This window comes from Sparus aurata, chromosome 22 (genome assembly GCF_900880675.1).
Source record: "Sparus aurata chromosome 22, fSpaAur1.1, whole genome shotgun sequence".
NCBI classification, from domain to species: domain Eukaryota; kingdom Metazoa; phylum Chordata; class Actinopteri; order Spariformes; family Sparidae; genus Sparus; species Sparus aurata.
Window position 1 is genome coordinate 28,853,341 of NC_044208.1, and position 19,195 is coordinate 28,872,535.

At 45.6% G+C, this 19,195-nt stretch overlaps 3 protein-coding genes across 6 annotated transcripts; 1 reads left to right on the top strand and 2 right to left on the bottom strand.

Moving 5' to 3' along the window:
* The first annotated feature begins 270 nt into the window (after positions 1 to 270).
* On the top strand, positions 271 to 18,034 carry paqr8 (progestin and adipoQ receptor family member VIII). 4 transcript variants are annotated; one of them, XM_030404742.1, is made up of 2 exons: positions 271 to 291; positions 15,274 to 18,034. In XM_030404742.1, exon 2 carries the CDS (start codon positions 16,781 to 16,783, stop codon positions 17,858 to 17,860), a length of 1,080 nt encoding a protein of 359 aa, XP_030260602.1. In that variant the 5' UTR covers positions 271 to 291; positions 15,274 to 16,780; the 3' UTR covers positions 17,861 to 18,034. The 4 variants fall into 4 exon arrangements, with proteins under 4 accessions (XP_030260602.1, XP_030260600.1, XP_030260601.1 ...); XM_030404740.1 differs by lacking the exon at positions 271 to 291 and adding an exon at positions 10,007 to 10,128; XM_030404741.1 differs by lacking the exon at positions 271 to 291 and adding an exon at positions 11,244 to 11,333.
* Positions 1,403 to 4,121, bottom strand: il17a/f3 (interleukin 17a/f3). The gene is made up of 4 exons (XM_030404745.1): positions 4,067 to 4,121; positions 3,748 to 3,953; positions 2,656 to 2,799; positions 1,403 to 1,588 (listed from the first exon to the last, which is right to left on the bottom strand). Exons 1-4 carry the CDS (start codon positions 4,073 to 4,075, stop codon positions 1,465 to 1,467), a joined length of 483 nt encoding a protein of 160 aa, XP_030260605.1. The 5' UTR covers positions 4,076 to 4,121; the 3' UTR covers positions 1,403 to 1,464.
* Positions 7,901 to 14,600, bottom strand: mcm3 (minichromosome maintenance complex component 3). Its single transcript, XM_030404735.1, has 17 exons — positions 14,381 to 14,600; positions 13,993 to 14,105; positions 13,121 to 13,329; positions 12,892 to 13,022; positions 12,543 to 12,781; positions 12,353 to 12,461; positions 11,812 to 11,965; positions 11,587 to 11,718; positions 11,085 to 11,293; positions 10,822 to 10,996; positions 10,604 to 10,730; positions 10,292 to 10,442; positions 9,919 to 10,059; positions 9,708 to 9,814; positions 9,533 to 9,606; positions 8,669 to 8,768; positions 7,901 to 8,478 (listed from the first exon to the last, which is right to left on the bottom strand). Exons 1-17 carry the CDS (start codon positions 14,453 to 14,455, stop codon positions 8,280 to 8,282), a joined length of 2,445 nt encoding a protein of 814 aa, XP_030260595.1. The 5' UTR covers positions 14,456 to 14,600; the 3' UTR covers positions 7,901 to 8,279.
* Positions 18,035 to 19,195: the final 1,161 nt, after the last annotated feature.

Genomic DNA, 19,195 nt, shown 5'->3' on the forward strand with positions numbered 1-19,195 from the left:
GATCTACGCCACGCGATGTTGCCATTTTCTCTTTCTTTCTTCTTTTTCGGGTGCGCAATGAATCTTGGGATATGTGAGGCCACGAAGGATCGTAGCGGTGCATCCTCCAAAAACAGGGAGAAGAAGGAGCATCTGGAGGAGCCTTCAGACTGGGACAGCCGTCACGTGGCGTTGTGAAATAACCGCCTTCAAATGCTCCTCTGAAGGATGCAGACCTGAACTGAGACACAGCGTTTCATACCTTACTACTTGGTGTCACACCTCAACCTGTTCCCCTGCAAACAACAGCAGGTAGGAACCAAAATTCTCTCTAGTGGACATGAAACCTCACATGTGAATACACAAAGAAAATAGTAATTAAAGTGCCACATATGAACGTCTTTATAATTACGTATGAATAACTTTGCCCTCAGTCTCGTCTCTCAGGTTACATACAGGCTGCAGCTCAGCGTGGGTTCTACTCGGTTCTGGATCGGAAAAGAAATCAGTGACAAAGACGTGAACATATAGTGTGACCTGTTAACAGACACAGTAAAGTATTATATATATTAATCATCACATCTAAAGCTACAAACAGAAACATACATGAGACAATAAAGAAGCTTTTCAGTTTTATTCACTTTTCACAATTACACTTCAAAGTTTGTATAAAAAAACTTTAATAAAACCTTCTGATACTCAGAGTGATGATGACATGTGAACTGAAACAGACATTTAACCTGAAAGAATTAAAACATAAGACACAACATTAAATCATAAACACACCTTTAAAATAACATTTCAATATCAAATAAAAATCTGATGTTTGTTTCCAACAACGCTCCGATCATGAGTCAGAAAACACATCGAGGACATATTTAAAATTGAAAATGTGGCCACAACTACTACTTATAACAATAATAATAATAATAATAATAATAATAATAATAATAATAATAATAAAGAACTTCATTCATCACTTTTTAAAAGAATGGTTAAACAATGACTGAAACATTTATTCTGCAATGAAACCAATAAAATCAAGCCGATTGAAAATAATAAAAAAACAAAACAGAGCAGAATATATAATAATAAAGATAATAATAAAATCAGTTACTCAACATTATGATTCATTTCATCTGCGTGTCTTAATGACTCAGGGTTTGTTAATAAGTCACAAAATGAAAACTCTTCTGCTGATTGGCTGCTGAGGAGGAAGTGAAGCTGCTCTGTCGTCTCTCGTCCACACGGGGGCACCAGAATCAACTACAGGTCCTTTAACATGTAACAGTGTCCTGAAGCTGTTGCAGACCTCAGGTGTGTGTCAGGTGTGCGTCAGGTGTGCGTCAGGTGTGCGTCAGGTGTGCGCCAGGTGTGTGTCAGGTGTGCGTCAGGTGTGTGTCAGGTGTGCGTCAGGTGTGTGTCAGGTGTGTGTCAGGTGTGCGTCAGGTGTGTGTCGTGTGCGTCAGGTGTGCGTCAGGTGTGTCACTGCTGTGTGATGACGCTGGGCCTCACGCAGGTGCAGCCCACTGTGATCCTCTCCGTCCCCAGCAGGAAGCTGTACCTCCTCCTGAGCTTCCTCCCTCCTCTCTTACTGGGCTTCTGGACTCTGCAGCAGGAGGGAAATCAATACACACAAATACAGACGTGATAGATCAATACGCTCTGAAGAGACAAGGACACATGATGAGAAACTCATATCGAACATTTTTATGTAGACAAACATTTACAGAGCTCGTAGAAAAGTGCAGAATAACATATTTTAATAGGTGTGAGTAACATTTAGTAGCTAACGTGCTAACCATGCTTCGAAGACAGTTTCCGTAGCGACCAAACTGTGTAATGACATCATCACGTGATGCTCTGAGGCCGTAAAGTGCCTGTAAAATGGTGGATGCACTTTTTTTTAGACATGACTCGTTTCACTGTCAGAGTTTGAGAAACTTGGTCCAATAAAATTTGCAAAGTCTAGAATTGATTAAATTATTTTTATCCCTGTTCAAGTTAGCCGGGCGCTAAACAGGAAGTTACCCAGCTCAATCAGCAAACTGCTGGATTTCTCAGCGTTTGAACTTTGTTGGTTTGAATCAAGTAGACAACTCAACAAAATATTAATAAATTATAATATATTTTTACATTTAAATGCAGAAATGTTACATATTATATCTTTAAGTACAGTGAATGCATCATCTGTTAAAAACCCTTCGTTCTGCCTTTCAGCAAACGGAGGTCAGCCAGGTAGAAAACTGGCAGCGCAGTCTTTAACATTAATATTTAAAGTGTCTGAGGTTGTTTTGCTTTCGTGCGTCGTGTCCTCCAACATCTCTGTGACGAGTGTGGCGGCTGTGCAGAGTTTAACCTCAGTACAGCAGATAACAAACATCAGATTACTTTCAGTTTTCATATTCTCGCTGCTTCAATCTGGTGAAGAATCAAACCGATCTCTGACGCGATACTGTGCCTCCGAACTCTCACACAACACTCGCTTTACACTCCTGCCCTCGTTACGTCTCACCCTGCAGCTTCTTTAAACTGGAAACGCATCAGATAAACAGATTAATGCTCCTCTAATTACAGCACATGTTGATATCTGGGTTTGCCCGACCTCACTTGTTGAACTCTGTGCACAGGAACACATTTGTAGCACCGTCACTGGCACAGACCTGAGTAACTCACCTGTGGAGGACCAGGGCCTGGTAGTAGATGGGCCGAGCCTGCAGGGCCGCGTCCTCTCCTCCACCCTGCAGGCTCAGACAGCCGGAGGTCAAACACTGAGCGTGAGACATCTTCTGCGGCAGGCGAGATGGCTCGCAGGATTCTCTAGAGACGGACGGAGAAACACATTTATGTTTAACCCCTTAAGGAACACCGTTCCAACATAGGAACACCCTTCGTAAAAACTAATAGTTTTAAGCATCAGATCTTAAAACTCACTGTTGGAAAGCTGAGACTGTCGTGATTATTTTAAGCCCAAAAAAGTTATTTCCAGACCATGTAATAGCCTTCTAAACTCACCATGACACAACATTAGAAAGAGCCCTCTACCGCAGGAAGCCAGAATGCCTACAGACCTTCAGAGTGTTCCCTTTTTCCACAGCTACAACGTCATGCCACAATTTCTTTTTCATAGTTTGCCAAGAGTCCATAGAATGGGAATATCCACGTCATTTTACCCAAAACTAGCTACAAGTGTCGAACAAGCAAGAAACCCTGCAGGGTCTTAGCTTTCATTTGAGACCAACATTATGTTTCTAGGTAAAGGGGTTCTCAAGTTATAAGCCTTTGAATCTCAGTAGGCGCTCTTGGAAAAAAAGGACCCAAGCAAAACGCACAGACATGCCTTTAGAAATAAAATGTGAAAAATCAATCTTTTAGTCTTTTGACTTCAAATTACTGAGTGTAGCAAGCTGAGACCTGTGGCTGTGGCCTAACTGTGTCTGCTGTGTCCATAGACATACCTGAGCCCTTATATCTTAGTCAGTTTATTGACATTTGAATTGGACGGAAACCAAACCCTGTGTTCCAACCTCTGTAACTCTGTGTCAGTATGTCATAGAATCACACTTACACTTCTAGAAAAAACTGAGGGTGTTACCTTTCCAATGGTACCAAGCACATCCCTGAGTCTCACACTATGTGGGAGCTGTCATGCTTTTAATTTCGGTATGTCGTTTTGGAAAAAGAACCTTAAAATGGGGGCGTTCACTAAGAGGTTAAGATTCCAGTTATTTAACACAAACTGTGTAAAGAGATGAATAACAGCCTCACCTGTACGTCCACGGCGTCAGAGACATGTTGGCGATGTCTGAGGTGGACGTGCTGCCGATGTGAGTTTGCACTGAGGGGTCCAGGTGCAGTCTCACCGTCCGGCCCTTCAGTTCGGTTCCCCGGGCCAGCCTCACCGAGACCACATGGCCTCCTCTGGTGGCGTGCAGCAGCGTGGCGAGGCCGAGCACCAGCAGAGCTCTGAAAACCTGAACACCAGAACACAGAGGAAGAAACAAACAGCCTACGTTTTCAGCCCAACTGTATAAAAACTGGAAACAAAAAGGCAAATGATGGCGATGGATGAAAGACGAGAACTCACCAGCGCCATGACCGAGCCGTCTGCTGTCTGCAGACGACTGCACGCTCTCTGTGTTTATATGCAGCCGCTCTGCGTTTGTGTTTCCGCTATGACTGTCTCTGATGCTGAAGATACACCTCTCGACCTGTGAGCCAGTTAACACTTTTACTTTGGTCAGCAGTTTTTTTCCCTGCGGTGCCTCTTTTGGATCCACCTGTACGTTCACGTTTCATCGTCTTGGATTGATTTAAAAAAACGTGCAGAAACAGATTTGAAAAGTCAGTCTTGATTTGAATACAAACGTTCTGATCTTTTGTACTTTTAGTCCACATTCCTGTGAGAATTTCACACTTTGATGAGTGAGGCGACACCTATCAGAAGGTGTGACAACCTTTCTCACGTGTCTGTGAAATCAGAACGCTGCATCCTGCTTATCTGGCAAAAAAGATGCTTTTTGACCTAAAAGGAAGAGAGCTGATGATGTGAAAACTTGCGACAAACAGTTTTCACTGAACCAGAGGGGATTTCTCCAACTCAAACCCAAGTTAAAACAGTCAAACAACTATTTGTGATGTAGTTTAAAATAATCCTGCACGAGGAACTCATCACGAACGTCTCTGCAGCTCTCTGGATGTTCGAGGGGACGCAGGCGAAGAAATAAAAAGGACACCGGCTGTATGAAACGTTCAGAACGTCGTGATTTATACTGAGACCATCATAAAAACCCTGGCTGAGATTTACATCTTCTATCATGTGATCAGAACTGCTGCACCTCTGTAGAATAAATATAAAACACACAGGAGACTTTTAAAAAACGTTTCACTGAGAGGACACGCTGTCATGTTTTATCAGGGGTCTCAGAGGGAACCAACATGTTGTTACGTCCCTTTAAGAAAACAACAGATTCATCAGTGTGAACTTTAACTTCAATCTGAGTCACATAAAGACACAGTACTAGTAACTCCACACACTCCCTGCCATCCCACGCCAAGCGATGTAGGTCAGGTAAACACCTGAAAGTCTTCTGGTTCTGAGAATAAATCAGCATAACGACGAGCAGCGTGATAACATCTGCTCCCCCCGAGTCTTTATGACTGAAGGAGCCGCTAACTGGAGCACGCTCGCTGGATGTTAAGAGAAATGGTTTCAGAACAGATCGAGCAGCTCACACGAGCAGCCTGACGATCAGACGAACCCTGCAGTGATGCAGGCTGAACTGTGTGGAGGCCAATTATAGGTTCAGTCCGTCACCTCAGGATCAAATGAAGGTCATGTGACATCTGTTTTGTGTCATCATCAAAATGAAATAAATGAATGTCCCTCCAACATTTATATTCCTCAGTGTTAAATAACTTCCAGAATCAAGTGGATAAAACATTTCTGGGTCACGTGACACATTTGTTCTGTGTCTGTTGGACTTTATTCTCCTGACCTCAAAGTTCTGATTGATGTTTGATCACGTCGACGAGTGTGTGACGGTGTGAATGTGACTGAACATCCACGTACGTCCAATAACAGCGAGCAACCAGCGTCGCTGTGTGACAGAAACCAAGATGGAAGACGAGTCTGAAGAGAGGCTGTGAGGACGTCGTCACTAGTTTCTTTTTTGTGATTGTTTGAAAGAGAAACACACAAAGCAGCTTTTTATTTCCAGCAAGGACGTTTTTGATTCGATGCACATAAATACAGATGTACTGACCTGAACTAACGTCTGTGGTGAACGTAGCTAACATGTGCACGTATGTTTTGGCGTTTAATCGAGGCCTGAATCTGCATAATGTCTTACCAGTGTCTGAAAACAATAACCTGATGACATCACCAGGGTTCATGCTGATTTTAGCTCTATTTACCGACTAACCAGGGAAATAAACTTTCCTCTGCAGCAGCTAAACACTTCACTGTATTTACAGCTGCTAGGTTGCTAACTCAGTCTATGCTGAGCAGGTGTCACAGTGTGTTCATCAGAACTCTTACAGCAGCAGAACAGAAACAGAGTGCTGAAAGACGCTGCGGCGCCCTGCAGAGCTGAGCGAGCTGCAGACAGACAGACGTGGTTCTCTGCTGCGGGTCAGAACTCATGACGTGTTCTTTGTTTGTATCAGAAGCACGAGGAAACAAAATCGAACAAATGGTGGCACAAAATCTGGCTTTTAGTTTTTATGCACAGGAGGCATTTAAAGAGTTTAACGCGACGAGCCGAGCTGCAGCGGTTCTGTCCTCGGCCCAACAGAACTTCCTCCGTTCCAAATTATTCCCAGTGAAGTGCTCCAACACGCCACTCGTCAGCTAGTTTGGTCGGTTATATAACGCTGAGCCGCTTTTATTTCCCAAAGGCTCGACACCAAGTGATGCCGTCAAGTTCAAGATCATTTATTTATACTGCCGCTCGCTGCGAGTGCAGAGCGAAGCCCTCACATCCAAACCGATCAATAATCAATCACAGGACAGAAAGAACAACGAATGAAAGGGGAGAGAAGAGAGAGAAGTTCAGCACACAGAATATTAATGCAGAGCTGATTTTGTATCCACAAAGAGCGATGAGATGATCTGGGATGAACTCAGAGGTGGAGCTGTGGGGAGAAACCAGACGGGAGAAATAAAGTGATGCTAAAGCGTCAGGTTAGTGTCCCATAGTTCTGATGGCCGGGCTGATCGGACCCGGTGCAGCTCAGATGAAGCAGAAACATAAACACATGGTTACAGCAGCAGTCGGTCCAAACTCATCTGATGAGTATCAACGACTTCCTCACTAACTGTAAGAGTCTGTAGCTGCTGGTTCTGTCGGTCCTGATCCGCTTCTGATGCATCTGCAGTCTTCTTGGTCTTCTAAAGGCACCCATTTAGTCTGGACCTGCTGAAAGGATCGGGCAGTTCTGATTATACTGAAATGAGAGAGAAATGTAAATGTGAACAGAACATTGAATGTCGTGCAGCTGGTGGGAAAACTTCCAGGGAATGAAGGAAACTTGTGCACATGTTGGACGAGATCACTGTTCTGTTTTATTTATTTGTTGTCTTGAAGTGACATCGATGTTTATGTGAAGCCTGCAGCCAGTTAGCTTAGCATAGCATAGAGAGCGGAACCAGAGGACAACAATCAGCCTCGCTCTGTCTGAAGGTCGCAAAACCTTCAAGAAACCACAACTTGTTTTTACGTGGTTCAAACAGACATGATGGCAATTCTTTGTGCTAAACTAAACTAAGAGCTGCTTGTAGGTCTGTTTACCAGACATATAGTGATAGTAATCATCTCATTCATACAATAAAGCAAATAAGTATGTTTAAACTAAAGAGAAGAGAGAAGGAGCAGCTGCTGGTAGCTCACTGCGAGTGTGACCACCGGCTATAAAAGAAACTAAAACTGAAAACACATCTGAGGGGAAAGACGTGAGAAGATGCGTGCTGCAGCTTCTGATGCAGGTTGTGATATGAGTCAGCCGTGGGTGTTGCAGAGAGGTCGTCGCCTCGACTCCTGCTGATGGCGGCAGCAGCTGCGAGCGCCAACAGTCAGAGGGCCTGCAGAGTGGGTGCAGCGGCGCTCTGCAGCCCCACCGCCTCAACCATCACCTGCGTCACAGTGACCCTGATCCACTGCGAACAGGGAAGCTCAACACTGATTGTCTTTGTGGTGCACGGTACAAAATCTGCAGGGCCGGCCTCCCACACAGAACCGGGTCTGGACTCGCTCGGGGGGGCTGGCAGAGACCGTACTTCTTGTAAACACGCTGCTGAGGGAGCAGAACGACTTTAATCATTTGAGAACAGCTGTTCTGGGAAATGACAAAGTCATAACAGAGAATTATATTTCACAGAACAAAGTTACAAACATTAGAGAGCACGCAGACGCTGAACACAGAATGTTTCCCAAAGCATTACATTTTATTTTTTAATACACAACTACACTTACATTTCAAAACGTGTCTTTATCTATATACACAAAGTGTTGGTGGAGCTACTTAGTAACGACCTTCACTGCTGAACAGAACTCACATGTTCAGTCACAGCAACACATCTGCTCTCACACAGTTAGAAGGACATCAGAAGCAACACGACCAGAACAGAGCTGAAGGTTTAAACTGGACCGGTCTCCACTGTTAATGAACAATATGCATAATAATGGATCCGAATCCATCAACAGCTGAATCCAGACGAGGCGTCCAGTCTGTACACGTGAATATAAACCACCGCTTCTCTCAGAGTCCATGACATCACACAGTCGTGTTCCTCGCCTCCCTCAGATGAGGAAGATGATGTCATCGGCCACCATGACCTGGTTGTCGTCCTGCATGCGCCTCAGAGCGGACTGGACCTCCGGCTCAGAGAACCGTTTCTCGCGCTCCTTGTTGATGTCGTCCATCAGAGACTTCATCTTCACCGACTGAGCGTGAGCCGCCTGGAAGACGGCGAACAGCGACGACTTGAACTCCTTCAGCCTGGAGGAGGAAACCAGCAGACGACTGGTTACATGTCATGAAGCATCATTACCCATCTGCTCAAACTTAACATAACACTGAATTTATAGAATTTAAAACCCCAATCATCTTGTTCTAATTCATCACATTTCATGATCTGTGTTATCATTTATTCTGTCCTGTTACTGAGCTGACTGAACGGGTCACCCACCTCTCTGCAGACAGGTCGGAGGCTTCAGCCTGTGACGTAGCATCCATCGCCTCCGCCTCCTCCTGACGGGGCTTGGATGGTTTCGGGGTGCCGGCCTGAACTGAAAATGACAATAAAAACACCAGCGTGAGAACTGAAACCGATTCTATCCTGATTGGTTATAAATTTACAGCTATAAGACCAAATTTGTTCAAGTTCTGAGAGAATTAATGCTGTGAATTTTACAAGGAACCCAGAACATTTTAATCTGCAGATGGAAGAAATAAACGGGCTGTTATGATTTCAGTGTCCGGTTATTATACCTACTGATTAAATAACAACAAGGTAAAGACAAATGTTGGCCATTTAAAAAGCCCCAGAAACTGTTTAAACTCCCAAAAATGAAATATGTTCAGATGTTTTGCTCAGGACCAACATGTCTAGTAATTTCCTGCCTGCCGTCAAATCATTCCTTCACACAAGTATCATCAGTAACTTGAACATGAAGTAACAAAAGAAATGTTGTGTTGTTCTAAGTTTTATATATTACAGTATATCTGGTCCAGGCTGCAGGAATCTGACTGTTTTATGTAAAATGTTGTGCTGTGAAACTGATGTGATGACTGTTTTAAGATGGAAGTAGAACAAACCATTAAAAACACTCCTCTGACTAGTGTTCTCATTCTCTGCTACTTCTCTCTACCATCACTGTCCATCAATGCTTTTTACATGAGTTGGGCCATACAAGTTGTACCACACTGTATCATGACATTGTTTATATACTTTTTTATATGATGAAAAACAAAACAAAGGGTGAGAAACTGGACGGCTGACTGTTGATGAGTGTGTGTTGACTGATGGGACGTTCACATCAGTTCTACTCACTCTCGGGGACGTTCTGCTCCTCACTGAAGTCATACGGGCTGTAGGGCTCGCTGCCCTGAGAGCCACGCCGCCCCCTGCAGGACACACACAGTACTGTTACTAAACTCTGTAATCACAACAGAATGGCAGCCATCAGTGTGTACTGGCAGATTCAGAGTACGGCTGGATCGTCTACCTCTTCCTCGCAGTCTTCTGTGACGGCTCAGCGGCCGACTCTTCCTCCTCGTCCTCTGAACCAGAGTCTCTCTCTTTTCTTGAGCGTTTCTTCTCTTTCTCCAGAACCTGCAGAACACAACAAGCCTCAGATATGAGCTTCCTTCACTGACTTCACCCCGGAGACACATCAACGCTCTGCTCTTCAGCAGGCATCCGGGAGCAGCACCGACCTTTTTGAAGTAGGCGAACTGGACGAGCTCCACGGCCACCTCCGAGTCCTCCAGCTCGATGGCTTTGCTCATTCGGGCTTTGGCATGAGCCGTGGACAGACGGATCAGAGTCTCCAGCGTTCGGGCTGTCACAGGAGAGGTCTGAGGAGGAGGAAGAAGGAGGAGGAGGAGGAAGGAGGTCAGAGTGTCATATCATCCACAACACATCAGGTAGTAACAGCTCTACATCTGCAGCGTTTCTACGAGAGCCACAAATCGTTTGTTCAGCCTGTTAAAAGAACTAGTTTACACACTGTCGTCATGTAAACTGTGTGTGTGTGTGTGTGTGTGTGTGTGTGTGTGTGTGTGTGTGTGTGTGTGTGTTCCTGCTCACCCTGGCGATATCAGCACCCATCTGCTCCTGGCTCCTCAGTCTCGAGTACTCTTCTGCGATGTGATTGGCTGCCTCCTCTGTCAGCACGGGCGTCACAGCCTTGGCGATGTGGATGTACTTCCTCATGAACTCCTTACTCACAATCTTATCCCTGAAACACAGGAAACACTCCGGCCTTTAGATAAATACAGTCATCTCGCTGTTTATCTGACTTTTCCTAATAGAGAACAATTAAAATATAGGTTGTTTTTCCAATGGCATGGCAGATAAGTGTGTGTGTGTGTGTGTGTGTGTGTGTGTGTGTGTTCGTACTTCTTTCTCTTGCTTCCATGCAGCAGGTTGTTGTGTTTCTCGTAGATCTGCAGCTCTTCGTGCTCTTCTGCGATTGCGTCTGGATCGTCTGTGGCCAGGATGTCGACCGTCCCGCCCAGAGCCATGGCTGCAAACCAATCAGACAGTTAGACTGTTTTATATAAACAAACACAGTTAATGACAGAGAACAAGTGTTAGACGGTCCTGAGGATCAGTACCTGCTCCCTCCTGCTCACGGGGGTCACGGTAGCGGTGCATCCTCAGCACGTGATCCGAGATCTCGCGGTCCTGCTCGGGATCCATCTGATCCAGCACGATAAACAGGAGGTCGAAACGGGACAGCAGGGAGTCCTGGAGGCCGATGTTCTCCATGGGGGTTTTATACTGGTCGTACTGCAGAGAGAGCACGTTTTTAAATAAAGATCAGAGTTGAGCAACATGTTTGTGTCTGAAAGCTCAGACACGTTGGTGGACCTCTCACCCTGCCGTAGACGGGGTTGGCGGCCGCCAGCACGGAGCAGCGGGCGTTGAGGCGGGCGTGGATGCCGGCCTTGGCGATGGTGACGCGGCCCTGCTCCATCACCTCGTGGATGGCCGTGCGGTCCATGTCGGACATTTTGTCGAACTCGTCGATGCACACCACGCCGCGGTCAGCCAGCACCATGGCGCCGGCCTCCAGACGACGCTCGCCTTCAGGAGAAAGAAATAAAACACACATCAGCGGCTGCTGGTGAGTCAACAGGATCCACGACTGATCGTGAAAAGTGACGATCAGTGTTTCTGAAAGCCTGAGATGATGTTGACTGTCTGGTTTTGTCTACAACCCAAAAGATGTTCAGTTTACCGTCATAAAGCACATGAAAATATTCACATTTATGAAGCTGGAATCAGAAACTTAGAAAACCAAGTCGCCAATTAATGAAATTGTTGATGACTAGTGGGTTTAGCGCTGCAGTGCTGGTACAGATATACGTGTGTCATACCGGTCTCCTGATCCGTGGTGACGGCAGCAGTCAGACCCACTCCAGACGAGCCTCGCCCGGTGGTGGGGATCGCCCTGGGCGCCGTGTGGAGGACGTAACGCAGCAGCTGGGACTTTGCTACTGATGGATCACCTGGTGATGAAGAAGGACAGAGATCTCATTAACTACAACGTCTCCAACAAGTGTCCTGCCTGAAAGACGACGCTAGCAGAAAAGCTCTGGTACCGATCAGCAGGATGTTGATGTCTCCTCTGATACGTGATCCGTTCTCCAGAACCTTCTCCACGCCGCCCAGCAACATGCAGAGGATGGCCTTCTTTATGTACTCGTGGCCGTGGATACTGGGAGCCAGTGAGCGAGACAGCTGGTCGAACACATCCTGAGGAAAAACAGTCCAAGTTAAAAAAAAACAAAAACGGCTTTATGGAAGATTTCAGTTGAAAACAGTCAAAAAATAATCAGAATTAACAACAGAATGTAGATAAATAGCAACTCTGACGTTATGATGGCTGCGTATGGTGTCGCAGAGACATTAACTGAAGGATGTATGCTAACCAGGTGCATCCCAGTCCAGCTAATAGTCCCAACTGCTAGCTGCACAGCTAACTGAGCTAACTAGAAAAGTTAGCAGCTACCTTGGTGATATATGTTGCCCCCATTTGTTTGGAGCAGCCTATAAATTGGACAGGTGGCCGAATCTTACATACTGCACCTTTAAGTCAAAGTGACAACACTAACAGAGAGCCCGGGCCGCTGCGAGCCTCACCATGGAGCGAGTCTTGCTGAAGTTCCTGATTTTGGCGACGTCGTCCGCTGAGAAGTACGGAGACACTTCCTTGCTCATCTGTTTCACGTGGCAGGCGATCATGATGGTTCTGATTTGACAGAAGGTGACAGATTAGTAACAGAAGGAGGATGAGCTCAGCAGCTCCAGGACACGTTGTATTCCAGCTCACCTGAACGTGCCGGAGGTGAACCCTCCCTTCTTTCCGGGCAGGCAGCGGTACGTTCCGATGACCTGGATTCTGTCTCCGGGTTTGACCACGTCCACCAGGTCGTTGTCCAGGATGATGTCCACAGAGCGAGGCAGCTGTCCGGCGGGGGCTTTCTCTGGCATCTCCTGCACCGTAATGGTCTGATGGTCCTTGTAGATGGAGAGCCCAAACTCCGTCTCCAGAGGGTTGTTCTCCTCGTCCTGTCGAGGGAGGAGGAGGAAGAAAAGTTAAGATCATCACTGTTCATCTATCACAGAATGCCTTCAACTATCTGGAACATAAAAACAAACATCCCGGCTGCTGCAGGTACCTTGGTGGGGTAGATGGCGCTGGAGGGAAAAGCATCCAGTGAGGTCATGTCGGTGTATTTCCTCTCCATCGTCTTCTTGGTGGCGGGACAGTAGTGGACGCTGCGCACCACTTTAGGACGCACCAGAGAGCCTGAAGAAGAGCGAGGAGAGGAAGATGATCTACAAGCTCTTAACTTAGCCTTTGCAGGGAAACATTCTGAAACAAGTGATCGCCAACAATCCACTCACATTTGGTGATGATGCCCTCCACACACACCATGCTGCCCAGCAGGCGGGAGGTCAGGGTGCGAGGGGTGACGTGCTTGGTGCCGAAGCTTCCCTCCAGGCCGACGTAGAACTCCTCGTACTGCTTGGCGTAGGTGGCGTCCACCGAGGCCACCAGGTCCTTCAGAGCCCGCTGGAACGCCAGCAGCTCCTCGAAGGCATTGCTCATCAGTCTGACGGAGACAGGAGAGCGTTTGGTGCTGGATGAAATGACTAACTGTGTGACTATAATAATAACAAACACACTCTTTCACACAATAGTCATGTGACAATAATGCTCGCCAATCAGACGTGGCCCAAAGTGACTGTGTAAACGCCTGCCAACGACAAGTACATCTTTACATCTGTGGTGCAGAAAAATGGCGTCCTCTGACCGAGCAGCAGCCTTGGATGGTTTATTAACAAAGACAGGCGACACTTCAGTGATGTGGAAGTATTTCAGCTTCAAAGAGACGTGAAACAAAACTACTATGAATACTTTGAAACCTGCACATGGATGTGGTAATGCTCCATCGCGCTTTAAAATCAATTACACAGTGAATATTGAGCTGCAACTTAACTTTAAATTCAAATTAAATCACAATATCCGTCAGAAAATTTATTTTTTTCCCCCCCAAATTGCAAGATGGACATGTAAAGTGTTTGACAGCCAAAAACTACAATTTCTGCAAATGTATTAAAAGATGAGTTCAAACTTTAAACATCACCTCAACAAAAACACTGAATATGAATGACGACAACTCTTCATCATGAAGATATTTATATGTTTGACCCATTCATGCATCTAAGGGTTAAAACACACACACACACACACACACACACACACACACACTCACTTGGCAGCCCGGGCCTCGTTCTTCCTCCTCAGGTCGTTGATGTTGACGATGAGTCGGGCTTTGTTCTCGCTGATCATGTCCCGGACTTTGCTCTGGTAAACTCCCTGGTCTTGCTGCAGAACATGAACATTGTTTTTATTAATTCTCGTCCTAAATAAACTTGGTAAGTTTCTCTCGTCTTCAGCACAAAGAGGCATCAACTTATTAAAAATAAACACATTAAATAAGCTCCAAACAGACTTAACTCTGACAACAAACTGAATAAAACCGTGTTGCTTTCGTAAACTGATATTTTAAAGAGATATTTTCAGACTTGAGCTTCTGTCTTTTGTTGGCCGCATGGTTTCTAATTTTCACCTCATAAAAGAAGAAACAAATCAGGACTTACGTCGTCGTCCAGAAAGTCCAGGTAGTCCCTCTGCGCCTCTCTCATCTCCCGGTCATCGACCACGTCGGTTGCCATTGTTAGTTTTTTAGTTATTAGACGTTAAAACGTTAAAATCCTGGCTGGAGTCTGGTGGACGTGTCGCTCCGCTGCAGTCAGACACAGACTGAGAGGTTTTCGCGCCACTGCGTTCCCGGCACAAGCCGAGCGGGACACCTGATTGGTCAACTCGGCACGTGCTCGTCTGCATGGTCGGCGGGTGAATCGCGGGCTGTCCAATAAGAACCCACAGATGACACCACGTGACCCCACCCCTTCGAAGAACTCGCGCGAAAAACGGCGGGGCTGTGAGGAAGGCGGAAGTGCAGCTGATGTAAACAAACTGTCCAGCAGATGGCGACAGAAACATCAGATTAACTGTTAATAAACACAGGCTGTCAATTATTTGTTCATCTGTGATTCATTTGTCTATCATGTACAAATGATTTACACAACAAACACATTATATAAATGGTTTTAAGGTTTAATTAATGTCTTTTTATATATCTATATATATCTTGAATACCTGCAGATGCACTGTATCATAGCAGACAGAAGATGGAGACACACGTACAAAATTACACATACAATGTTATTCTTATTTTTTTATTTTTCAAATGTATCATATTTATATATGAAGGTTTTGTTATAATGTATTTAACTAACTAATAAAGTATTTTGCTCATTAAACACAATTTTCTCCTTAAAAAAATAAAACAAACTCAAAAAACTCAAAGTATGAGCACCTTTCCATGTGTTGTGTAAGAATATATCAACACTGTAATTTGTTGGTGGGAGGTGGGGGGCGTTTCCGGTCATCTAAGCCCCGCCCCCTCCTCTCCACTGTGTGTTTTCAGCCCTCACCTCCCTGCAGCCTCTGCAACACCTCTCTACCTCAACATGCTGTAGTGTGCAGGAGGAGACGCAGTCAGCCTGGTGATTCTTCAGACTGCAGCAGAGGAGCAACAGGTGTGCTGTGTCCACACGGGCAGGTGAGCTGATGTTTCTTCTTCTCTGATCCCGGCAACACAGCCACACTTCTGTCTGACAGAGTGTCTGTTTGGACACGCTCCATGTTCACCATGTAAATCACTTCTTCTTTGTGATTGTGTGAGCTGTTTTTGTTTTTCTTCTTCTGTGTTGACACATAAAGGATACAGTGAAGTTTCTATGTGGCAACATTATGCTGAATTAAAGGAAAAGAGAACTTTATGTGGTGTTTCTTCATGGGCTCAAATGCACATGCAGCAGGTGGAGACGTCACTTTGTTGATGTATCAAGAAAAGCTTAGTTTATACTTGTTAGATTTAAGTACGTGCAGATATTTCAGGTCAGTTTGTCAGAGTTTCTGAGGGTGAATGTTGTGGAGGGGCTGTGTTCAGCAGCAGTCTGTCCTCAGACGGGTGCCTGTTTACCTTGGAGACAGCAGCCGTCCACATTCTTCCCTGTGTGTTCGTAGCCGGTTGTTGCAGGTTTGACTTCATGCCTTGTTTTCATGCACATGACTCACACAGAGAGGAATGTGTGTCATGCATTTGTTTTAATGATTATTACCCAGAAAATGAGACAAACATGTCAAATCTGGACCGTCAGACGACAAGTTCCCTCACAGATGAGACGTTTCAGAAAATTTCCTCTCTCAGATTAAGTTCAGACGTTATTTTCTACTACTTTACATTCTTATATCCCATCCTCTATACGCAATTAATCAAAATATTGCCAACATTAAAGTATTGTTAATATCCAGATCAACTTTTTTGCTAAAGTTTCACAACACTCCATTATAAATCACATATTTGTATCATTTATTAACGTATATAATATATTCTTTGTGTGTATGTCTTCTGTTTATTATAGTTTTCTTAATTAGTTATATTTTAGTGTTGTTTGTAATATGTGAAGTTTTGATTACACCTGCCAAGATGTAAATTAGCTCTAAACTTACTCTGGTACAATGCATTAAATGGCAACATTTATGTTTAATATTGTAAATAATCCCTCTACGAATAAATTAAATTAAATTAAATTAAATTAAATTAAATTAAATTAAGGACGCGCCCAGTTTACACATCATAGTCTCCAGACATAATACTGCTTGTTTGTTACCAGTGTCGTAAAAACCTATGGTTGGGTAAAAGTAAAGTTATTGTGTTAAAACAATACGAGTAAAAGTCTGAAAGTGTCTGATACGAAATTTACTTAAAGGTGAAATGTGTAAGAGCTGAGTAACGGCTAACTGCTGCTAACTGCTGCTAACGACAGCTGTCTCTGCTTCCTGTTGTTTACTGTCTCTCTGACGTTTTGTCTTCCTCAGGCTGTTCTTCTCTCCGCCTCCTCTTCCTCTCCTCCACCCGTCCTCCAGCCATGTCGGGTGACATTCTGCAGCGGCTCAGCCCTTTCAACCTGAGCATCAAGCACCTGGTCCACCTGCCGCGCCTCACAGACCTCTTCCCTTCTTCCTCCATTCCATCCCCCAGCCCCACCGTCGCTGCCTCCCAGGTCCCCAGCCTGTTCCGAGAGCCCTACATCCTGTCGGGCTACCGCCCCGTCCAGCAGGACTGGCGCTGCTACCTCCTCAGCCTCTTCCAGAGACACAATGAATCCCTGAACGTGTGGACTCACCTGTTGGCGGGCCCTGTGCTGCTGCTCCGCTGGTGGGCCAACGTAGACGCCCTGGGGTACACCTGGGACGCAGCCTCTCTACCTCTGACTGTGTTCCTGGTGTCGGCCCTCACCTACCTGCACTTCAGCGTGGCGGCTCACCTCCTGCAGTCTCGCTCTGAACATGCACACTACTCCGTCTTCTTCATGGACTACGTGGGCGTGGCTGTGTATCAGTATGGTTGCTCGCTCGGACACTTCTTCTACACGTCAGAGCCGGCGTGGAGAGACAGCTGCATCGGGCAGATGTTTCTACCCGGCGCTGCCTTCTTTGGGTGGCTCTCCTGTGCCGGCTGCTGTTTCGCTAAGTTCAGGTACCGGCGGCCTTACCCGCTGCAGCGTAAGATCTGCCAGCTGATCCCCACCACGCTGGCATACGTGCTGGACATCAGCCCCGTCGCCCACCGCCTGCTCACCGTCCCCTGGACGCAGGAGCCCTCGCTGCCCTTCCACGCCCTCCAGATTGTCTCTTTCCTGCTGTCGGCGCTCTTCTTCTCCTGTCCCATCCCCGAGCGCTTCTTCCCGGGCCGCTGTGACTTTGTGGGTCAGGGTCACCAGATCTTCCACGTGTTCTTGTCTCTGTGCACCATGTTCCAGCTGGAGGCTCTGTTCAGGGACTACGCCGGGCGGAGGGACACTGTGGTGGAGGTGTTTGGAGAAAGGCAGCTGTGGTGGGCGTGCGTGTCGTTCCCCGTCCTGTTCCTCTGCTGCCTGCTGACGGCCATCTTCACCATGACGCGCATGAAGAAGTTCCTGCAGGATAAAGACGAGAGGGAAGAGTGACGAGTGTGTGTGTGTGTGTGTGTGTGTGACAGTTTAAATGTACCAAATTATCTTCTATTTAATAATGAAATCCAGCCATCTTTAAATGTTTTTGTTTGTGAAATAAGTAGATACATAAATGTGGTTTCTTCTGAAAGTATTTGAACAATAAAATAATGTGATGGAATTTCTTGACACGTGTCTGAAGAGCTTAACTGATGATTTAACTATTTGTGAGCATCCTCACTTTTAACTGCTGCTGATGACAGAGTCAGTCTGAGTGTGAAACCTCGTGGTGTGTTTTGTTTATATCTGTTCTTTAATTAGATGAAATATACTAATAACCTTGTTTTATATTAAGTTCTTTGATTCCACTCCAACCCTGCTTCTCCAGCGTTACATTAGACATTCCTGTTTGCCACAAAACGTTCTCTGAGGTAAGAAGAAGCATCAGCATCGAAAAGAGACAAGACAAGACTGAGACGGCACATCTGGATCACTTGGTTCCACAGAAGTGGGCCGACAGACCCGGTTACTGTGTCTGACTGGGTTGGTTAGATGTGATGACAGTCGGACGGCATCACGGCAACGACTGTGTGGAAAAGAAATGATGTTATTGTTCCTGAATAAAACTATTTTGATGGAAGCATCAGTAACAGGAACCAGTGAAATCAGTCCAGATGTTTGGACGCTGATGTTAACATGAATACACATCGTGTTTGTTGTTTGTTCACACGCAGGAAACTGAGTCATCGTCAGCGTGTCCCTGTGGTTCTGCCTGTTCTCTCCATGTTGTGTTTCAGTCATTAAGCAGGTGAACACACCTTTTGTCTCTATGGAGTAAATTCCCTCTGGACCTGTTCCACAGTGGCCCAGTATCAGTGTGTGACTCAGCACTCAGGCATCGTTTCATAGGGACAGCTGAGCGGTTTAAAAATGTGCACATCCGCTGTTTTAGCCGAGAATTAAATGAGAAGATCCGACAGACCCACCAGCACTTCATCCTGGACTTTATGCCACATCTATAATTCCCCTCAGGTGAACACACCTGTAGGAAACAAGCTGACACCCTGACACCAGTCTTTGCTGCTGATGGTGATACCAAACATCTCTTTCATCTCCTCACATTTGGTTTATTACACATTCTTACTTCATTCAAAGTATATTTAAAGGAAAAACTGCACACAAAAAGTAAAGTTCAGTCACTATCTACTCGCCCTCATGAAGGTTGAGAGTCCACAAAACATTTCTGGAGCTTCACAGCACAAAAACGTTGCAGCGTTCTCCAACACAACTGAAGTAACTGGGGACATGAATCATTTGAAAAAAGAAAGAATTTATGTATATTTCTTCAAA

Coding starts and splice junctions, on each gene's coding strand:
- il17a/f3 (XM_030404745.1), bottom strand. Junction 2,800..3,747: donor CTGACGCCGTGGACGTACAG/GTGAGGCTGTTA, acceptor GTCCGTCTCTAG/AGAATCCTGCGAGCCATCTC. Junction 1,589..2,655: donor CAGGCCCTGGTCCTCCACAG/GTGAGTTACTCA, acceptor CTCCTGCTGCAG/AGTCCAGAAGCCCAGTAAGA.
- mcm3 (XM_030404735.1), bottom strand. CDS start 14,455: ATGGCAACCGACGTGGTCGATGACCGGGAGATGAGAGAGGCGCAGAGG. Junction 10,997..11,084: donor CCAACCCCGTCTACGGCAGG/GTGAGAGGTCCA, acceptor CTCTCTCTGCAG/TACGACCAGTATAAAACCCC. Junction 10,443..10,603: donor CATGGAAGCAAGAGAAAGAA/GTACGAACACAC, acceptor CCTGTGTTTCAG/GGATAAGATTGTGAGTAAGG.
- paqr8 (XM_030404742.1), top strand. CDS start 16,781: ATGTCGGGTGACATTCTGCAGCGGCTCAGCCCTTTCAACCTGAGCATC.